This window comes from Neoarius graeffei, chromosome 23 (genome assembly GCF_027579695.1).
Source record: "Neoarius graeffei isolate fNeoGra1 chromosome 23, fNeoGra1.pri, whole genome shotgun sequence".
NCBI classification, from domain to species: Eukaryota; Metazoa; Chordata; class Actinopteri; order Siluriformes; family Ariidae; genus Neoarius; species Neoarius graeffei.
Window position 1 is genome coordinate 49,639,328 of NC_083591.1, and position 21,631 is coordinate 49,660,958.

General features: G+C 41.1%; 2 protein-coding genes across 4 annotated transcripts in view; both read left to right on the forward strand.

Moving 5' to 3' along the window:
- Positions 1 to 11,612, forward strand: part of sugp1 (SURP and G patch domain containing 1) — a 55,901-nt gene extending 44,289 nt beyond the window's left edge. For all 3 annotated transcript variants that reach the window (XM_060906330.1, XM_060906329.1, XM_060906331.1), the window contains 4 exons: positions 2,425 to 2,531; positions 3,671 to 3,816; positions 10,196 to 10,325; positions 11,302 to 11,612. In XM_060906330.1, coding sequence (XP_060762313.1) covers positions 2,425 to 2,531; positions 3,671 to 3,816; positions 10,196 to 10,325; positions 11,302 to 11,328 — 410 coding nt within the window. In that variant the 3' untranslated portion in view covers positions 11,329 to 11,612. The remainder of the gene's footprint in view (positions 1 to 2,424; positions 2,532 to 3,670; positions 3,817 to 10,195; positions 10,326 to 11,301) is intronic.
- A 1,973-nt stretch (positions 11,613 to 13,585) lies between these two features.
- Positions 13,586 to 21,631, forward strand: part of mau2 (MAU2 sister chromatid cohesion factor) — a 32,394-nt gene continuing 24,348 nt past the window's right edge. Inside the window, exons 1-7 of the mRNA XM_060906334.1 lie at positions 13,586 to 13,854; positions 14,256 to 14,273; positions 14,476 to 14,541; positions 18,596 to 18,691; positions 18,819 to 18,913; positions 19,012 to 19,039; positions 19,166 to 19,321. Of these exons, the coding sequence (XP_060762317.1) occupies positions 13,621 to 13,854; positions 14,256 to 14,273; positions 14,476 to 14,541; positions 18,596 to 18,691; positions 18,819 to 18,913; positions 19,012 to 19,039; positions 19,166 to 19,321 (693 nt within the window). The 5' untranslated portion in view covers positions 13,586 to 13,620. The remainder of the gene's footprint in view (positions 13,855 to 14,255; positions 14,274 to 14,475; positions 14,542 to 18,595; positions 18,692 to 18,818; positions 18,914 to 19,011; positions 19,040 to 19,165; positions 19,322 to 21,631) is intronic.

The window sequence follows — 21,631 nt, forward strand, 5'->3', positions numbered from 1 at the left end:
ATTTTTTATTAGGCTATATATTAAATTAGAGGCGGCACGGTGGTGTAGTGGTTAGCGCTGTCGCCTCACAGCAAGAAGGTCCTGGGTTCGAGTCCCGGGGCTGGCGAGGGCCTTTCTGTGTGGAGTTTGCATGTTCTCCCCGTGTCCGCGTGGGTTTCCTCCGGGTGCTCCGGTTTCCCCCACAGTCCAAAGACATGCAGGTTAGGTTAACTGGTGACTCTAAATTGACCGTAGGTGTGAATGTGAGTGTGAATGGTTGTCTGTGTCTATGTGTCAGCCCTGTGATGACCTGGCGACTTGTCCAGGGTGTACCCCGCCTTTCGCCCGTAGTCAGCTGGGATAGGCTCCAGCTTGCCTGCGACCCTGTAGAGGGATGAAGCGGCTAGAGATAATGAGATGAGATATATTAAATTATATATTAAATTTATCTTCTAAAATAACAGACTGTACTCATATCACAACCGGTTTATTTTACCATTGGAGATCAGATCACACAAGACATGAGTTAAATGACTCATTTTAAGGATTTAAGTAGGGGATTTAAAAGCAGCGCCAGCAGGACTTCATGGCTCAGGTGGATAAGGCGCCATACCATAAATCCGGAGACCCGGGTTCGATTCTGACCTGCGGTCATGTTCCAACCCCTCCCTGTTTTTCTCCTGCTCATTAAAAGCAGTGCCAGCAAACATGAGTGCAATCAATTCAAGTAATAGTTAAGAAATAAAGGGTTTACAAAACAAGTTGGAGAATTCATTTAAAAATTTTAGTAAGCTTTCTTGTTTTTTTTTTTGCCATTTTTTCCACAGCGCAAGCTAACGGCTACAAAAAACCCGGTGTTCTATTGAGCGGAAGTATACACCCCATGTCCCCCCCCCCCCCGTATAGATTTTGTGGATGTCATAGGAGAGAAATCAACAACAGATATCAAAATCAAAACCGAACACTAAACAAATTTTTATTTACTTATTTAATTTATTGTTTGATTTTTTTCCCTTTGTGATGGTCACGGAGGTGATCTGATCCATTTAAATAGCTGCCGGAACACCGAATGAAATGAAAATAGCTGCCGGATCCGACAACGGAGGTTACGGATCTTGTTCCGTCATGTTCTGGCTCAAATTAAGCCCTGATTTTCGGCCTATAGGCTATTGAATAACTTGATGTTACGGTACCTATTCAGCCAGTTTTTCTCTGGGCTATTATAAATGATTTTGTTTTGCATTTTTAAAAATAACTCTCCTTCCAAGATGAACTTTATTCTTCGTCTCTGATGTTATGGTGTTAATGGTCTGAATAACGTTTAATGTTTTTATCTGATATGACGTTAACTGGCAGGCGCACTTTCTGCCTGTTTTTTTTTTTTTTTTTCTCTGAGCGGTTGTTGTTTTTTTTCACTAGACGGTTGTTTTTACTACCGTATACCTGTCTTTGGAGATGATATACCTATAGCCTACTTGACCTCTGATTTGATGAAATAAAATTCGACAAAAATGAAGAATGACACTCCTCGATGATGACTACAGCTTTAATAACAAAGATGAAAGAGCCATGGGGCGATAATAAGCCCTACCGGTAAAAATATTCTAAAAGCAAACCGATTAATGCATCAGTAATAGGCTACTAAACCGACTAGTGGCCTAGTGGTAGCGTGTCCGCCTCTCGATCGGGAGATCGTGAGTTCTATTCACGGTCGGGTCATACCAAAGACCATCATAAAAATGGTACCTACTATCATCTGGCAAGGCACGCTGCAATACAGATGTGCATGGGGAGTTAAACTCTCGTGGTTACCAGAGGACTAGCCCCCCAGTGTAACCCTAGCTATGTAATAGGCGAGAGGCCGAGGGCTACGGAAACGGAGATCGGCGCCACCCGATGCGCCACCATACAGGTTGGGCCTGGTTAGTACTTGAGTGGGAGACTGCCTAGGAATACCAGGTACTGTAAGCGGCGCGGGAAGGACTTTGACTTGACTTGAATAGGCTACTAATATTAGTTATAATAATAATATAGGCTATTAGTAATAACGATAGTGATAGTATTAAAGATAGTAGTAGATATTTAAAATAATCAGACTAGGCTACTTACAGGGCAAAGGGCGCGTTATCACTGCTCAGCTGTTCGTTTATTAAATAAACAATGCAGTCGCGCAGTAACCACGCGCCGCTTATCAGATAGAATCACGGATTCTATGGATAGAATAACCCTTCAAAAAAGTGCGACTTGTAGTCCGGTGCGACGTATATATGTTTTTTTTCGTCTTCATAATGCATTTTTTGGCTGATGCGACTTAAACTCCGGAGCGACGTATAGTCCGGAAAATACGGTACTACTTGTATAGTGATTGTTACCAACTAGCAAACATAATCCTGCTGTTTTTATTGGATGTCGTATCACAGGTTGTTTTTGTGTCTTTCGGTGCAGAGTGGGCCGAGCAGCTAACTGAGATGGGGAAAGGAAAGCATTTTATTGGTGACTTTCTGCCACCTGATGAGCTGGAGAAGTTCATGGAAACATTTAAGGCTCTAAAGGTGAGAGATTTATCTTTGTAGAAGCCTAAATCTGCCTTTACACTTCCACAAAGACCTCACCGTGTGTATCTGAATAGTTCTGAAAACACAGTTTTGTCCCTGTCCATACTAATATATTTTTTTTTGAAAACCTCTCTTCATGTGGGAACACAAAAGATTTATAAATACTTGTACGCTGCTGCAGACCAGATATCATTTTGATGGAGTGATCTTAGCGTATGGGGTGTTTTTAAAAAAAAAAAAAGTGAAAATGCTTTCATCATCCTGGAGGATGTTCTCCAAAAACGTACACATTTTTTAAAAAAAAATTATTTATATATTAGTGCTGTCAAGCGATTAAAATATTTAATCGCGATTAATGTCGCGACTGTCATGGTTAACTCGCGATTAATCGCAATTTAATCGCACATTTTTGTCACATGAAAAACCATTGTAATTCTCTTATCAGCATAAAAAAGTGAATGGGCTTGCTCACCGTTCGAACTGCGGGGGTACTCGGGGGATCCGAGATCCCCTGAAACAGACATGAGATCCCTTGAAAACATGATTTGGGAAATGTTGGGGGGTCTCTAAAATATTGGCAAAATGATGTTTATTGACATAGCAATCGTGTGTAACGGGAAGCATTTGCATATCCGAAGTGAGCGCGCGATCGGAGATCCGCACTCTGAGACAAGCGCAAGCACCCCCCCAAGGGAATAAAAAAGGGACCCCCCCGAAAATATCGGCATAGTTCGAACACTGGTTGTACCAATGTTTGTTTGTTTTTATTGCAGAGCATAACACGTCTTGTCACAGCCACTGCAAAGTGGGGCTGGAGCCGCCGATGGGAAAACGATCGGAGCACCGTGGCTCTTCGGGGGAGGGCAGAGGACTCTGGCTGTGCGGGGCGTGGCATCATGTCACAGAGCGTTAATCTCGCGATAAAAAAATTATCGCCGTTAAAATTGAGTCAAGTTAACGCGTTAATAACGCGACATTTTTGACAGCACTAATATATATCACTGCTTCTGATATATCGATGTATGTCGTTACTGTATATCTGTCTGCTTTATTTAATGGCATGCTATTACAAGTAGATTTTATAGGAGATTTTCAGTACGTCTATGCTGACTATTTTGTGGCTCTTCATGATGCAGGAAGGCAGAGATCCAGACTACTCCGAGTATAAAGAGTTCAAGCTGACTGTAGAGAACATCGGCTTCAAGATGCTGATGAAGATGGGTTGGAAGGAGGGAGAGGGTCTGGGAACTGAGGGCCAGGGCATTAAGAACCCCGTCAACAGGTAAACATTAGAACGGTTGCAATTTTCATGTGCAACAAAAAAATACAATAAGTTAAGACTGTTGTGTAAAACCAAAAAAAAAATGGGTGACCTACGTGAATCGTGTAGATCCAATGAGAAAAAAAATTGGGGGGGGGTTGATATTGACCCAAAGGGCAAGGAGGTCGCTTCGCACCCATAGACAGTTCGTGCCGGTTTGCGCCTCCTCCTCCTGCTTTGATATTGACGCGATAGCAACGAGTACATCTCGCTGCGAACGGCAAGCAGCATCATTTCGCGCCTCTTCTCCTGCTGGCCAGAGCGTGCACACATCAGTCAGAGTGCAGACCAGACCACCGGAAGCTGGATTGAGTCATCGGACTGAATTTCCTACTTTTTTCACACTTTCCTGATTGCTATCAAAACAAACAAAACTTCCAGCTTGATTACGTCAGCATTCAAAAGAGGGCGCGCGCATCTTTTGACAATCCCTGTGTCCGAAATTGCTCGCTACTCCCTATATAGGGCATTGTATAGTGGAGACGCTATTTTGTAGTGCTGTCTGTGCTGAAAGAAAGTCTCAAATTTGATTTAATAAAAGACAGCAGCAAAGAAGAAAGTATTCAGCCTTGATTTCAAAAGAACTGAAAGCTGCAGGTACTTCCATATCTCGGCAGGCTGAGTGGTATGCTGGGGCACCTCTTGCCAGCAGACCAGGAGATCCAGAGGGAACTTGTGCGGTTCAGTGTTGACCTGACCATCCCCAGCTTCAAGGAGGGAGAGAGCATCGTGGAGTGGTGGGGTCATGTCTTCAGCAAACCAGACAAGTACCCCTCCCTGGGTGCACTGGTTAAGTGTTGCCTCTCCATCTTTCATGGACCTAGAGTCGAGTCCTCATTTGGTCTGATGAATGATGTAATTGATCAAAGGAGTGGCAACATGAATGTGGAAACATTTAATGCAATACAGACGGTCAAGTACACGCTGATGTCCAGGGGGAAGACAGCTATGCAGCTCTTTAGAAGGGAGGACGTGAAGTTTGGGGAAGTGGACAGAACATTGTGCAAGAACATTAACTCTGCAGCAGCCACGTACAAACACCAGCAGAGGGTGAACAAGCAGGAAAAGCAGCAGCAGCAGAGCAAGTATGGCTCTCAAGCAACTTGCAGTGCTCAGCAGGCCAAGAAACAGACTGCTGAAGGAGAGAAGCGGGCAAGGCTGAAACATGTGGCAACTCGGTGAAAGCGGGCCATGGAGACACTGGTGGTCCAGGCAAATAAAAGGAAAAAATGATCACTATTCCTTGTGTGTTCTCCACTTTCTTCGTTCTATTATTCGCATTTTTTCCAGGGCATAATTTCACTATAAAAGTTTACTATTAAAGTTTTTTAATTTAAATATGACCCAAATTATGGATGATATTGCTCCATTCAAAATCAAAAGAATCAGTGATGAGCAGAAAGCACCATGGAAGCAGTACCCGGCTGTTAAACTGCTAAAGAGAGAATGTAGAAAGACTGAAAGAAAATGGCGCAAATCTAAACTTCACATCCATTATCAAATCCATAAAGAGATGCTTTGTAATTATAATTATGAAATTCGTAAAGCAAGACCGTCTTTCTTCTCCAACATCATCAGCAGGAATATGAACAATGCCCATGTGCTATTTTCAACAGTAGAGAAGCTAACTAATCCCCCACCACAATTAGCACCTGAACTTCTCTCAGTTAATAAATGCAATGAGTTTGCATCCTTCTTCAAAGGTAAAATTGATAAAATACGGCAGAATATTTCTCATAATATATCTCAGTTGCAAAAAATTGAAAAACTGCAATCACCAATGACACAGATAACTTTAACACAATGTCAGAATTTTGTTTAATTGATTACGAGACTCTTGAAAAAACTGTACAAAATCTCAGTTCCTCAACATCTGAACTGGACATTCTGCCCACCAACTTTTTTAAGTCTGTTCTTCATCTTATAATTACAGATGTGCTTCAAATTATAAATACATCCTTGGAGACTGGTGTTGTTCCTGTGTCCCTAAAAAAAGCTGTTGTAAAGCCCCTTCTTAAAAAAAATAATCTGGATCCTTCAGTGTTAAATAATTACAGGCCAATATCAAATCTACCATTTATCGGGAAAATCCTGGAAAAAATTGTCTTCAATCAATTAACTGCCTTCTTGATATCAAACAGCCGTTTTGATAATTTTCAGTCAGGATTTCGTGCCAATCATAGCACTGAAACAGCGCTGATTAAAGTTATAAATGACATACGTCTTAATACTGATGCAGGCAAAACATCGGTCCTGGTATTACTGGACCTCAGTGCAGCTTTTGATACTGTTGATCACAACCAGGGCTTTGAACCGGTTCAAGGAACGAAAACGAAAACCGGGAACTTTTTCTATTTCACATGGAACAGAAACGAAACCAGAAACTTTATTATTTTTTATGTTCCGGAACAGAAACGCTCATTAAAAATAATGGTAACCGGTTAATACCGGTTTTTATTTCGTTCTTCAAAGTTTCCGTAGCCTACAAATAAAAAAGCCATTCTTCTCCTGCGCAAGTTTCTATGACCCGCTGGGGTTCACTTCCTGTGTGACGTTCGCTGATTGAATGGAGAGAGCAGGAAGGTGGACTACTATCACGTCTCCATTACTGAGTGTCTGAGCAAAGAAGAGCCTGAACATTGCAACCTCCCTATTGGCTGTTTGTAAAAATGTATCAATTGTTGCCCTTCCCACGGGAATCATCGCGGGCTCGAGAGACGAGACCTGACGAGTTAGTTCGTTGGTAGCAGAACAAAATGTCTGGACACAAATCGGGTTTTCAGAAAAGGAAAGAAAATAAACGGAGGGTCGAAAATACAAAAAAGGAGGCAGAAAATGCAAAACGAGTTTTAAGGTAGGACAAATGGTTACTTTTCTGAGGCAGCCCACCGTGGCTGCCTGCAGGCTTATTTATTATAGCCCATTTAGTTAAAATAGTTGATATAAAATGTTTATAGTTATGTGATGGTTGTCCTGATTTAGACTGGTGTTTTTTTGGGGGAGGGGGGGTTGCGCGATGTTGCACCTGGGTCCAGATTAGGGTAGAACCGGCCCTGGCTACATTTCAGGTGTAGTTTGTTTTATGTATGCATGTACTTGCATAGATGTGTACTTGGTCTTCCAATATGGCGCCTAACAAAATCTCGCGGCGCGGTGACGTCATGCGGTAGCCCTCTATAGGGCCTGACTAGCCTTTGGTAACACACTAAATGAATTATCTTTCATTTTTGGCACTTTTTCTGTTTGCGTAGATGGGAAGACATACTGAGAATCCAAATCGCCAACATGTGAAATAATAATTGTTTTGAATTATTTCTTGTCTTATTTAATGAAGGTTGTAATAGAATTAGCCTACATTTGGCTTAAGCTGGATGAGACAGAGACATAATTTTATAGCCATTTGTTAAACAGCTGACAGGGAACGTAATTAACCGTTCCGGGAACGAAATTTTTTTGTTCTAACCGGTTCGGGAACGTCTATTTAATGGTGGAACCCAAAACCGGAAACGTTAAAATTCCGTTTCTGTTCGGAACGAACCGATAGGAAAAAAATTCTGGTTCAAAGCCCTGATCACAACATACTGCTATATCGACTTGAACACTGGGTTGGATTGACTGGTAAAGTTATCAATTGGTTAAAATCATACTTAAAAGATAGAAGCTTCTTTGTTACCCTGGGAAATTGTTCCTCAACGTCAATGCCCTTGACCTGTGGTGTCCCCCAGGGGTCGATTCTTGGACCATTACTTTTCAACCTTTATATGCTCCCACTTGGGCAAATTATCAATAAAAATTCAATTTGGTATCACTGCTATGCAGATGATACCCAAATTTATTTTGCTCTATCACCAAATGATTATGCCCCCCTTGAATGTCTCTACCAGTGTATCGATCAAATCAATAGCTGGATGTCACAAAATTTTCTTCAGCTGAACACAGATAAAACAGAAATAATTCTATTTGGAAAAAAAGATGAAAGACTCAGGATTACCACTATTCTTGACACAAAAGGGATTAAAACTAAAGAAATGGTTAAAAATCTTGGTGTTTTCATTGACAGCGAGCTAAACTTTGACAGTCACATGAAAGCAATCACTAAAACGGCATTTTATCACCTAAAAAACATTTCCAAACTAAGAGGACTTATGTCAAAACATGATCTGGAAAAACTAATACATGCCTTCATCTCTAGTAGGGTTGACTACTGCAATGGCCTTTTCACAGGCCTGCCAAAAAAGACCATCAAACGACTTCAGCTGGTTCAAAATGCAGCGGCGAGGGTTCTCACACGAACAAAAAGAACAGAACACATTACTCCAATTCTAAGGTCCCTTCACTGGCTTCCAGTAAGCTACAGAATTGACTTTAAAGCATTGCTGCTGGTGTACAAATCTCTAAATGGTACAGGGCCCAATTACCTCTCTGATATGTTGCAGCGGCCTAACCCAATCTGATCTACCAGATCGCAACAGAAAAATTTACTATTAAAACCTGTTGTTAAAACAAAGTGTGGTGAAGCAGCTTTTAGCTACTATGCAGTACAGCTATGGAACCAACTGCCAGAGGACATCAAAAATGCTCCTGCTGTTGGCAGCTTCAAATCTAGGTTAAAGACCAAGCTGTTTTCAGATGCTTTCTGTTAAATAATTAATATTTTTACATTTTTTATAATCTTTTTCTCTGCATGTTTTAAATTTATTTTAACTTTATTCTATTTTATTCTGCTAGGTTTTTTTTTTTCCCTTTCTCTTTCTTTTTCTCCTTTTTCTTTTTGGCATTTTAATATTTTATTTCTACTATTGTTTAATTCTTATTATTTTCTTTTAATTCTTTTAATTCTTTTAATTAATTATTTTAGAATAAAGATAAAATTATTTTATGTAATTTTATTTCTCTATTGTTTACTGTTTTTGTTTTTACTTCTGTAAAGCACATTGAACTGCCATTGTGTATGAAATGTGCTATATAAATAAACTTGCCTTGCCTTGCCTATAACTACATGTATTTGAATTTGTATTTGTACTGTATGTCCTTGTGCAAATGTCAATACAGTATACTAAGGTGGGGTTTACATTAGACCGTATCAGCGGATCATCAGATTAACGTTTTTAAAACGATTAGCGTGCACACAGCAACACCAATACAGGATTTGCGTGCACACAGCAACACCAATACACGGATACGCTCGGCTCCGCAGGCATCCTGCGCTCCAAATCACTCCGCCCTGAACAGCGAGTGCCCTCTGGAGGGTGCGCACTCCGGCCGTGCGCAGCTCACAGAGCGCGCGAGTGAAGCGCACAAGCTGTGATTCGGGACTGAGCCGCTGTGTGTGTGATCCCAGCGCATATCACTTACCACTTGCAAGTGGAAGGATGGCAAGCCTGAAGACAATCATAACTACACAATGGGCAGTATTTGCATCAGTATTTGCAGTATTTTCATACTTTTATACTTTTTAATGAAAGGTGATACAAGGCGGAAGTCCGCGCTGTTTTTCAGCAGTCGCATCACATGACCAACGCCAGCAAATCAGGAAGGTGGATGTCAGAGTGACGTTGTCCAATGACGACGCCAGCTGGAGCTCAGCACAGCGTATCCGCGTATTCTCAATGTTTACACAGCACCGGAGCTGACACGATCTGGATTGAATACGTGAACCCTGGCGGATTCCCGTTTCCCGGCGTTTCCAGGCGGTTTAATGTAAACAGACAGTGCATCCGCGAAGAAAACGAGACAGATACGGTCTAATGTAAACTTGGCCTTAGTAAGGAGGCTATAATATTTATTCTGGGGGAGGACCCCCCCAAACAAAATAAAACCACACCAGAGGCCACGTCACCACTCGCGCACCCTTCTCACCTTTTTCACCCCTGACCCGTTTTCATGCCTGTTATAAAAATGACCTCTTGATTGCTTTTTGAATCTTCTGTCTCATCCATACACTGCTGTGTATTAATAAGCATAATTTCTCTGCAATTGTACACGTTTGTATATTATTAAGGCTGCGCTTTGATTTTTGACTTCCTCATTAATGAAACTTTCATGACTGAGGAAGCCATATTGATGATTCAGAATTAAAATGGCTGTTCAACAGGATATCTTACTGCGATTGACATTGGAAAGAATGCAGGTTTATAAGCGTCTCATCCTGTCTAAGTCTGCTCAGTAATACTAATTTCAGTATGGAGCACATAATCGTTGTAATCATCACTGTACCCATTGTTGAGCTATTCAGTATATTTTTATAGTTTTGAAGTAGCATTGCAAATTACAAATTCATTTTTCAGCACACTCACCAAATTATCGAATCATCTTTTCTTTGTGTGTTTCTGTATTCCAGAGGCACCACGGCAGTAGATGGAGCAGGCTTTGGAGTGGACCGACCTGCTGAATTAACCAAAAGCGACGACGAATTTGATGCTTTCCGCAAAAGAATGATGCTGGCTTACCGCTTCAGACCTAACCCTTTGGTCAGTAGTGTGAATTTGTTATATGATAACTGTCTCTTGTATTGTTGTATTACATTTGGAATAAAAAATTGCACAGGGTATAATGCAGGGATTAAGAGTTCATGCTCTGCTTTTTGTTTCCTTTCCTACATCTTATAAGAAAACTGACAACCGTTGATTCAGTAATTAAAAACCAAATTAAGTAATGATTAAACAGTGGGGGAGGATACTTATTTTTTTAAATTAAGATGGTCATATACTATCGTACAGTGTATGAGATGCCTTATATGCGGATGAAAAGGCTGAATTTTGAGATGTCCTAAGGATGCATTTATTTTTGTACTTTTATTTATATGAGTGATTCCACGCTTATGGGTACTGAAATGGGGACATGAACTTATTCACCTAAAACCATTTCTTTTTTTACCATCAGGTCACAAAACATGTAATCTTTAATGAATGATATGTTAAAAGATAACTTTAATTTTCTGAGATGTAATAAAAACATATTTATATGCCAAAGTCAAGCCTATGAGTTCCAAAATGATGTCTGTTACATTACTTCTGTTACGATTGTCCATCTCGCGTCTGTTACAAATTAATTACAATCTAGCTATATACCATGTTAATCTTATTGAAAGAATGTGTATGTTTATTCTACTACACATGTTTATTAATTATATTTGCTAAAACATCACCTTCCTATGTTTCAAAAAGTAATTCTACATTGTTAAAATTGAGAATATATATGTCCACAACACTTCTGTTACGTTCTGACTTTGGCATATAAATATGTTTTTATTACATCTCAGAAAATTAAAGTTATCTTTTAACATATCATTCATTAAAGATTACATGTTTTGTGACCTGATGGTAAAAAAAAGAAATGGTTTTAGGTGAATTTTTAAAAATAAGTTCATGTCCCCATTTCAGTACCCATAAGCGTGGAATCACTCATATATATTTCTTAATTACTCTCTTCTCTGTTTCCCCACAGAATAATCCAAGGAGGCCATATTACTGAAGTTGTATTACATTGTAATTTTTTTATCTTGTCTCACACCTTTTCCTCAACCTGTAGTTTGAAATGGACACCTTGATATAATTGTAACTTGTCAGTGTAAAAAAAAAAAATCCATTTCTCCACTTTTTCACATTTCTCTTTAGAAATACTGAAATAGCACTAAATTCTTAGATTTTTGACATTTATCAAAACTCAGTACGATACCTGTATTGTTTTTGTTTGTTCTCAAAAACATCTATTGTAATGTGCTCTGGCATCCTATTAAAGTTTTATTGGTCCTCTAATTCTTTGTGTGTACATTCTTTTAAGATCTAACCCTCTTATTCTGGTCGCCGCCTTCTTTCGGCTGCTCCCGATTAGGGGTCGCCACAGCGGATCTTTCGTCTCCATTGCTCCTTGTCTTCCGCATCCTTCTCTACCACACCTGCCACTTTCATGTCCTCTCTCACCACATCCATGTATCTCCTCTTTGGCCTTCCTCGTTTTCATTTGCCTGGCAGCTCCATCCTCAACATTCTCCTTCCAACATGCTCTGCATCTCTTCTCAGAATGCGCCCAGACCATCTCAGTCTCATCTCTCTTAGCTTAATTTCCAAGCTCTCCACATGTGCTGTCCCTCTGATGTGCTCGTTCCTTATCCTGTCCAACCTCCCATCGCAAATCTTAACAGCCTCAACTCCGCCACCTCCAACTCTGCCTCCTGTCTCTTTGTTAAGGGTACGGTCTCCAATCCGTACATCACAGCTGGTCTCACTACTGTCTTATACATCTTGCCTATCACTTTTGCTGGGACTTTCTGATCACAAATGACTCCCGAAATCCTTCTCCAACTGCTCCACCCTGCCTGCACTCTCTTTCTCACCTCACTATCTAACCCTCTTATTCTGGTACTGGCTCTAAACCCCATACCTGTCAACCCTCCTGTTTTTCCCGGGAAATCCTTTATTTTGACTTATTTCCCGCTGTCTTCCCATTTTTTTTATTTTCCCGAAAATATCCCGTATTTTCACAATATAAAAAAGTCGGTAGGTCCAGAATTCATGACGCGCCTCTGACAGGAGTTTACAGCAGGAAGTCGGGCCATGAATTCACGTCCCCGCCCTCTCAGGCATCAGTAATTACAGAACTCCGTCCGGAGGTGAGGCTGAACAAGTGATTAGGTGCCAGTGTTGCCAGATTGGGCGGTTTCCTGCCCAAGTTGGGCGGTTGCAAGTGCATTTTGGCGGGTTTTGAACATATTTTGGGCTGGAAAACGTCAGCAGTATCTGGCAACACTGATTAGATCTGAGGTGAAGATGGCAATGCTAATAGCTAAGAAAAACATTAGCCTCTCTTTCTTTGATGATTTCAACAAGTGCGTGGCTGGAATGTTCCCAGACTCTTCCATCGCAAAGAAATTTTCCATGGGGAAAACGAAAGCCTCCCAAATAATCAAAGGTAAGCTACACATGTTTACATTAAGTATGTCCTGGCTAAGGCCTCATAAATAGCCTAGTGTAAACTAATTGGTGTATTAACTGTTTTATCCACTCATTGTCTTTTATTTTCTATCTGAAACTTACCCATTTTAAATCACTCTTGGTTTAATATCTTATATTACTCTTTATCACTCTATCTAGTGTTCCGAGGCCATGACTATGGTAAAACCATAATAAATTGCAATGGAATTGAATTTATTGACTGGTTATAAAATGACCTTTCTTATTTTAACATAAGATACGTATTTTAGCCCTTAATTTGGGAAATAACTGGTACCACTGAAAGCAAATACAAATAAATGTATAGTTTATTCACAAATGCACTCTATAAACCATAAGCATATTGAGTTTGGGTCTTGGCTATCACCAACATGCACCAGAGTACAGGAAATCACAAATACTAGATAGAAAATTGCCCCCCATTCAACTACACACCCACTTTTGGTGAAGGGTATGACTTTCCGAAATTTTCCCTTATTTTGAGTTAAAAATCTGGGAAATATCCCTTTTTTCAAACCTCAAAGTTGACAGGTATGCTAAACCCATGTTTTTTGTTAGTCACGTTTTAAGAATCAATTATATCAAGGAAAGGAAAGCCAATCAAATCCACCTGAAATTAAATGTTCAGCTTTTACCTATATGGTAGAAGTTATGTTTTTTAAACTCTATTATACACACAAGCTGTCAGGATTGTCCTCTTTCCTGCCCATGCACCCAAAGTCTACTGGTGTGCGGAAGTTCCCGTATCGAAATCTCGCGAGAATAGACCAGTATCGTTTAGGCCGCAGTTGTTTTTGTTGTTATTGTCGTCAAAATGGCGACTGGCGGAGAGGCCCCGGAGTCCTGGTATCTTGCCCTGCTTGGTTTTGCTGAACATTTTCGCACTTCGAGTCCTCCTAAAATTCGCCTCTGCGTGCACTGTCTCCAGGCTGTATTTCAGTTCAAGCCCCCACAAAGAGTAGAGGCCCGAACGCACCTTCAGCTCGGCTCGGTGCTCTATCACCACACCAAGAACAGCGACCTCGCCCGGAATCACCTGGAGAAAGCGGTAAGCGGGAGAAGGAAACACCGAGGATGTAACGGAGAAGCGGAACATGCAGGCCTCATCAGTGGGAGCGGCGTTGTGGGAATTCTTAGCTAGCTGGGTTTGCTAAGTAGCTATAGTATATAAGTCATATACGGTTTTACAGTCATTCTTTTATTATTTCAATATGTATTGACTTAACTAATTAAATTAGTTATAATTACATGTTCTCGTAAGGGTAGGCTATTCATTTCAATGGGTCAGTCTTGTAGTGAAGTGGGTCATGAAAATGTATCTGCTAACGTGAGCTAGTTCCCCCGCTTCGTATATTTGGTTTTCAAGTTTTATTATTCATACTAGATCATTTTTTATCATGTGTGTATGCATGTTAATGCATTAGCTGATCATGGTTCTTTTTCTTTCAGTGGTGCATCTCGCAACAAGTATCCTTTTATATACTTGCAATGAAAAAAGGCTGAGTGAATTTGCACAAATGTGTTTATATTATTCAGTGTGAGATTGTGGAAACTGTCAATTGTATATTAGCTTATGTATATTAACCGTAAAGCCCTGTTTCTGAATTTTCTGCTTAAGACAAATCCTGAAGATGCAGTTTACAGAATTAAGCTTAACTAGATTAACCAGGTCCCCCAGTTTGAAGATGTTAAATTTGAAGCTGCCAGTCTTCTCTCAGAGCTTTATTGCCAACAGGTGAGTATTATATACGTTTTTCACTATTATGTTATGATTTAAGGGTTGTTTTACAATCAGGGTACGCAAGCTAAAAATCACATTTAACACTTATTATCTTCAATATCAAAAGGCTTGACTGAATAAACTTGGTTGTTTATTGTAGCCCTGTGATAGCTCTATTTACCATGCAAAAAAAAACCTTGGTGATAACGTTATTTTTGGTGAATGTATGGCAATATGTCATCTCATCTCATTATCTGTAGCCGCTTTATCCTGTTCTACAGGGTCGCAGGCAAGCTGGAGCCTATCCCAGCTGACTACGGGCGAGAGGCGGGGTACACCCTGGACAAGTCGCCAGGTCATCACAGGGCTGACACATAGACACAGACAACCATTCACACTCACATTCACACCTACGCTCAATTTAGAGTCACCAGTTAACCTAACCTGCATGTCTTTGGGCTGTGGGGGAAACCGGAGCACCCGGAGGAAACCCACGCGGACACGGGGAGAACATGCAAACTCCACACAGAAGGGCCCTCACCGGCCACGGGGCTCGAACCCGGACCTTCTTGCTGTAAGGCGACAGTTCTAACCACTACACCACCGTGCCACCCGGCAATATGTCATATTTAGCAAAATTACTCGTGTCATTTAGAAAAAGTGCTTTTTTGACCACTGGTAGCTCTAAAAGGGATGCACTTCAATCATTCTTTATACCATTAAACAAATATTTGGTTCCATATCATTGGAAACATAGTTAAGTTTTAATGTTGAATGCCAGTAAGTTTTCAGACTATTTTGATCAAATTAGTATGTAATTGTGTCCAAAAAATGTCCTCTCCGAGACAGCTAATTTTTCAATATAAAATAACATATCTAAAATGATTATTTTCATCCTAAAATGTGGTCAAGATATTGGGACATAAATATCAGAGACAACTAACACAAAGGGGCGGCACAGTGGTGTAGTGGTTAGCGCTGTCGCCTCACAGCAAGAAGGTCCGGGTTCGAGCCCCGTGGCCGGCGAGGGCCTTTCTGTGCGGAGTTTGCATGTTCTCCCCGTGTCCGCGTGGGTTTCCTCCGGGTGCTCCGGTTTCCCCCACAGTCCAAAGACATGCAGGTTAGGTTAACTGGTGACTCTAAATTGACCGTAGGTGTGAATGTGAGTGTGAATGGTTGTCTGTGTCTATGTGTCAGCCCTGTGATGACCTGGCGACTTGTCCAGGGTGTACCCCGCCTTTCGCCCGTAGTCAGCTGGGATAGGCTCCAGCTTGCCTGCGACCCTGTAGAACAGGATAAAGCGGCTAGAGATAATGAGATGAGAACTAACACAAAGCTTACAGCCTTATATTTAAAAGCACTGTGGAAGTAGTGGATTCTGAATTGTCAAAAAAAAAAGTCCTCTCCGAGAATCACTTCATTTGTTTCTCCCAGCCCTGCTTAAAGCTACACTTAATCTTGTTATAATACGAACTATTACACATGCCTATGTTCATATGTGTATTAATTTCCAAAAGTGCAGATTTGATAGTTTTTTCTATCAGCTATTTTTTGACAAGGAGTCTTTGATAACATTTTTGCTACTTTATCTTATAGCAGATTACACAAAACTACCATACACACGTCAAAAAACGTCAGCCCTAACCACTGCACTAGGGGAGAAGCGTGTAATCATGGCGTCGGGTGCATCAAGTGAAAGCGACAGCTCTGTCGAATCATACAAAGAGATCCCGCAAAAGACACGTCTGGAGGATCGTTATGCTTTCCATCGGTCCTGTTATTACACCCGAAAGCAACACACTGTGGCATTGTGTAGCCGATCACTTACAATTCATCCTACTTTCCGATTCACACGTGCTATTCCCAACCTCAGTGAGCCAACACAACTGGGCACATACATACGTCATGAGTGTTACGCAGAGAAAATGAACGTGCATTCTGATTGGATAAAATTAATATCATGGCGGGCTGTTCAAACTGCGGAAATAGTTTGCTCGAGCTACTTTCAAAACACTATAACTTTCCAACCTTAGAACAAAAAACTTTTGTAAGTCTTGAATAAGGTTCGTTAATGTGTGTTTTATTGTTATATTTACTCTATATATTGCCCTCTGTCCCCCTTTAAAAACAGGTACAAGAACCAGTTTGAATCAATTTGAATTTTGGATCCCTGTGACACAAACTTTGTACCCTGATTGTAAAACAACCCTTAACAAACTTACGAGAAATTAGTTTTGGTTTCCTATATGTATGTCGTGTTAATATTCTCTAATAGCTTGTATGCATAACCTTTGCCTACCCCAAACCTATTTCATGTTCTCTGAACAGCTTTTGGATTCCCGTATTTGTTCAAGCGGGTATCTTCTGTCTCTGCTAGGCATCTCCCTGCCCAATTTTCTGCCATGTTTTAGCCCTGTAGATGTTATAAGCCAAGAGTTTCCAAACTTTTTCGGGCAAATTACCCCAAATGGATACAATGAATTTTCTTCAACTCCAAACATTTTATGGCAATAAATGTTTCAGGATATTTTTGCATTCGTTTTTCTCTACTTCTGTTGTTCCATTGTCCGAGTCAGTCGATTTTGTATAGGAGCTAGCGGTTGTAGATGCATGGGGACATTTTTTTTTTTTATTATTATTATTATTATTTCTAAACACCTAAGCTAGTGCAGCATGTCAGGATAGTGATAAAAGGCCAAAATAGTGCGCGCGCACACACTTAATATAAATTTGGCTTGTAAACAATATTCATAATAGGAATTTGTAAAAATAAATTATTTGTAAGGTAGACAAGTAAAACAAAAAGATTTTGGACCCCATTTATAAATCAAGTGACACTACATCTGGTCGTGACCTTTAGTTTTGGCGCTCCTGGCAGTGAGGTGAGGCAATATAATTATTACTGGTGAATCTCTGGGATATTATGCCGCTTTTCCACTACCAACGCGGCTGAGCCGTGCCGTGCTGAGTCGGGCTGAGTCGAGCCGAGTGGGGTTGTTGGAGTTGCATTTCGACTACAACCGCGCTGAACCGTGCTGGCTGGAAGTGGGTGGACACATTGGGTGGAGTTAGCGAAAGTGGGTGGACGTCAGGTGATGTCGTTAGGTGGCGCAAACAGTGACGTCAGTGATCTTTTAAGCGGTAGTCTCACAACCCGGAGAGTAAACAATAAACATGGAGGACATGGAGTCGTTAGTGTTGCTGGTCTTGGTGCTGTGGCTTGTTGTCACCGACAACGCCAACAGATACTGGCAAGAGTGTATAGATGAGGCGAGGCGCATAAGGCTTCATAATTCGTAATTCTCCTTCTTCCGGGTTTACGGTGTTTACAGATCCCAGCGTGCTCGCGGGGCGTGTGAGGACACTCCTCCTCACCAATCAGTGCACAGGGGAGTGTCTCCTCACGCCCCCAGCCTCACTCAGCTCGGTTTGGCTCGCTTCAGCCCCACTCCAAAACGGTGCGAGTTTTGGGGGCTAAGCAGGGCTGAGTCGTGCTGTTTTTAGATAGTCGAAACGCGAGCCGTGTCGGGCTGAAGCGAGCTGAAAAAGGGTAGTGGAAAAGGGCCATTAGTCTCATCCAAAGAGCCATGGACGTGTACGCGTCTGGGAAGTTTATGCTGTATTCTAGCTTCTATAAATTTGCTTGAAGAAATATTTCTGTGTAATATATCCCAGCTGACTTGACATGTTAGAAAATGTTCCATTGTATTCTGTGGGAAAAGAGGATTTGCACTTTTTCATAAGTATAAAGGCTTTCCAGAAAGCACTTTTTTTTTTTCTATTGTCTCCTGCCAAGATCAAAAGAAACCAAGAAGTGGCTGAGCTGAAAATGCAGAACAGTAAATTATCCCTGTCTCAGTAGTACTACCGTATACACAACCTTTTTCAGAATATTTATAGATTTTTCTGATCTGTGATTTGAATTGTCTGGTTGAACAAAGCACCTATATTTGCTGCTTTCTTTTGTTTATCGTTCCGGGCTTCAAGTGTAAATTGGTACAAATTGTTCAAGTGAGGTTGTCTAAAATATAGCTGTGTGTTTTGTTTTTTGTGTTCTTTTCCTTCCTAGAATTTGGTTGATTCTGCTAAGCCTTTACTACGCAAAGCCATCCAGATTTCTCAGCAGACTCCCTACTGGCACTGCAGATTGTTATTCCAACTAGCAGTAAGTGGAGTCAGATATTCTTCTGCATAATACTCTATAAAATATTAACAGCGAATTTTCAGTCTGCTGACTGCAAGAACTGTTTTCAAAGTTATTCTGAAGTTTGGAAACTATTTTCTGTTTATAGCAACTACACACTCTCGAAAAGGACTTGGTGTCTGCATGCGACTTATTGGGTGTAGGTGCTGAATATGCCAGGGTCGTTGGATCAGAATATACCAGGTATGAATGTCTGTAATATGTTAGTTTTAGATAGAGAAGGTTATCTATATATGGAGGAAATACCTTTAATTGTGATTGTCCTGATCTTTTCTCCACAGAGCTTTGTTTCTTCTGAGTAAAGGGATGGTAAGGTTTTGTTGTTTTGTGTGTGTGCAATAATCTTAGTTCTGATGACTGAACAGTAGCAGTAGTTGGATTGTCTGTACAGGTTTTTAATTTAATTGTATGGTGTGTGTGCGCGCGCGCACGTAGTTGCTGCTGATGGAACGTAAGCTACAGGAGGTGCATCCCTTACTCACGTTGTGCGGGCAGATCGTGGAGAACTGGCAGGGAAACCCCATACAAAAGGAATCCCTTCGGGTCTTTTTCCTGGTGCTGCAGGTCACGCATTACCTGGATGCTGGACAGGTCAGTGTGTCCACATTTAATCATTTGACGAACAGGGATTTGGGGGGGGGGGGGGGGGGGAAGGTTTGGTGCCAGAGATTTTAACATGCTGCCTTCTATCACTTGTACTCAAAATACAACTCCAAATCGGGAAAAATTTGGGACGGTATGGAAAATACAAATTAAAAAAAAAAAGAAAGCGGAAATTTCTAAATTTACTTTGACTTGTGTTTCATTGCGGACAGTATGACCCCGAGATATTTCATGTTTTGTCTGGTCAATTTCATTTCTTAATATACATCCATTGCTGTGTTTCAGGCCTGCAACACATTCCAAAACTAGATAGAACTTGACGCCAACGGCGTCGACGGGGATGCCTCCGCCCGGTAGACTACACACCTTTATTAAGTTGTGATTTGGGGATGGACATTTGACCTCACAGTAATCTTGACCTGGTGAAATTACTTGTATTAGCCTTGGAGACACTGTGTTCACAAGGTTTTCGGACAGACATTTGACCTCACAGTGACCTTGACCTTAGACCTTTTGATCTCAAAATCTAATCGGTTCATGTTTGTCCCAAAGCGCACAAGTGCTGAAAGTTTGGTGAAATTCCTTTCATTAGCCTTTGAGATATCGCGTTCACAAGGTTGCGGGACAGACGGACAACCCGAAAACATAATGCCTGCTGCACCTTACGGTGGCGGAGGCATAAAAATGTACGGACAAGGGCAATTTAGGGCTAGTAATGAGGTAAAGCAATTAAATAATGATGTGATGTCAACAGGTGATTATAGCCATGATTTGGTACAAAATCAGTATCCAGGAAAGGACTAGTCTTTGATGAGCAAAGATGGTACGAGGATCTCCAGTTTATCAACAAATGCATGAGAAAATTATTGAAATGTTTAAAAACAATCTTCCTCAAAGAAAAAAAGAAATTTGGGTACTTAACCCTCTACGTTGCTTATTATCATCTCATCTCATTATCTCTAGCCGCTTTATCCTTCTACAGGGTCGCAGGCAAGCTGGAGCCTATCCCAGCTGACTACGGGCGAAAGGCGGGGTACACCCTGGACAAGTCGCCAGGTCATCACAGGGCTGACACATAGACACAGACAACCATTCACACTCACACCTATGGTCAATTTAGAGTCACCAGTTAACCTAACCTGCATGTCTTTGGACTGTGGGGGAAACCGGAGCACCCGGAGGAAACCCACGCGGACACGGGGAGAACATGCAAACTCCACACAGAAAGGCCCTCGCCGGCCCCGGGGCTCGAACCCAGGACCTTCTTGCTGTGAGGCGACAGCGCTAACCACTACACCACCGTGCCGCCGCTTATTATTATTATTATTATTATTATTATTATTACACAGTTCAAGGAATCTGGAGGAATGTCAGTGGGTAAAGGGCAAGGGCGCAAGCCTAATCTGAACACCCACGATCTCTGATCCCTTGGACAGCACTGCATCAAGAACCGTCATTCGTCTATAGCTGATATCATTACATGGGTTCAGGATTAGTTTGGCAAACCTTTGTTAAGCACTACGATACGGAGTTAAAACTTTACTATACAGAAAGAAAGCCTTTTATGTTAACTTTGTCCAGAAGCACAGTCGACTTCTCTGGGCTCGGAGGTACCGTATTTTCTGGACTATAAGCCGCTACTTTTTTCCTAGGTTTTGAACCATGCGGCTTATACAAAGGTGCGGCTATTCTGTGGATTTTTCTTCCACCGCTAGGGGCGCTCTAACCGGAAGTAGAATCAAAAATAAGATAGACGAAAAATCAATGCAAAGAAGAATTAGCAGATCTTTAGCAGATAGAACACGCACGACAAATTACTAACTGGTAATTATTTTCAAATCCAGCGAAGATGATTAAAGTGACTTGTGGTTTCAAACACAGGAGAAATGAAGGTAAATACATACCGGTTATTTTCTCTTGGTTCTGTTCCGTTTTAATCAGCAAAGTTGCTGCCGTGTTAAAAGGCACTGTTCGGAAAGAATCTGTTCAGGTACATACATGTACATTTACAGTACAAAATCGTTCTGTACATGCAGTAAATATCTAATTTTTCAACATGGATATCTGCGGCTTATAGCCCGGTGCGGCTTGTATATCTTTTTTTTTTTTTTTTTTTTTTTTTTAAAATAGAGCGGATGCGGCTTATATACAGGTGCGCTCTATAGTCCAGAAAATACGGTATCTGAGATGGACCATCACACAGTGGAAACGTGTATTGTGGTCAGATGAAGCAGTATTCCATGCGTTTTTTGTAAGAAACGGATGCCATGGGCTCCGGACCAAAGACCAAAAGGACCA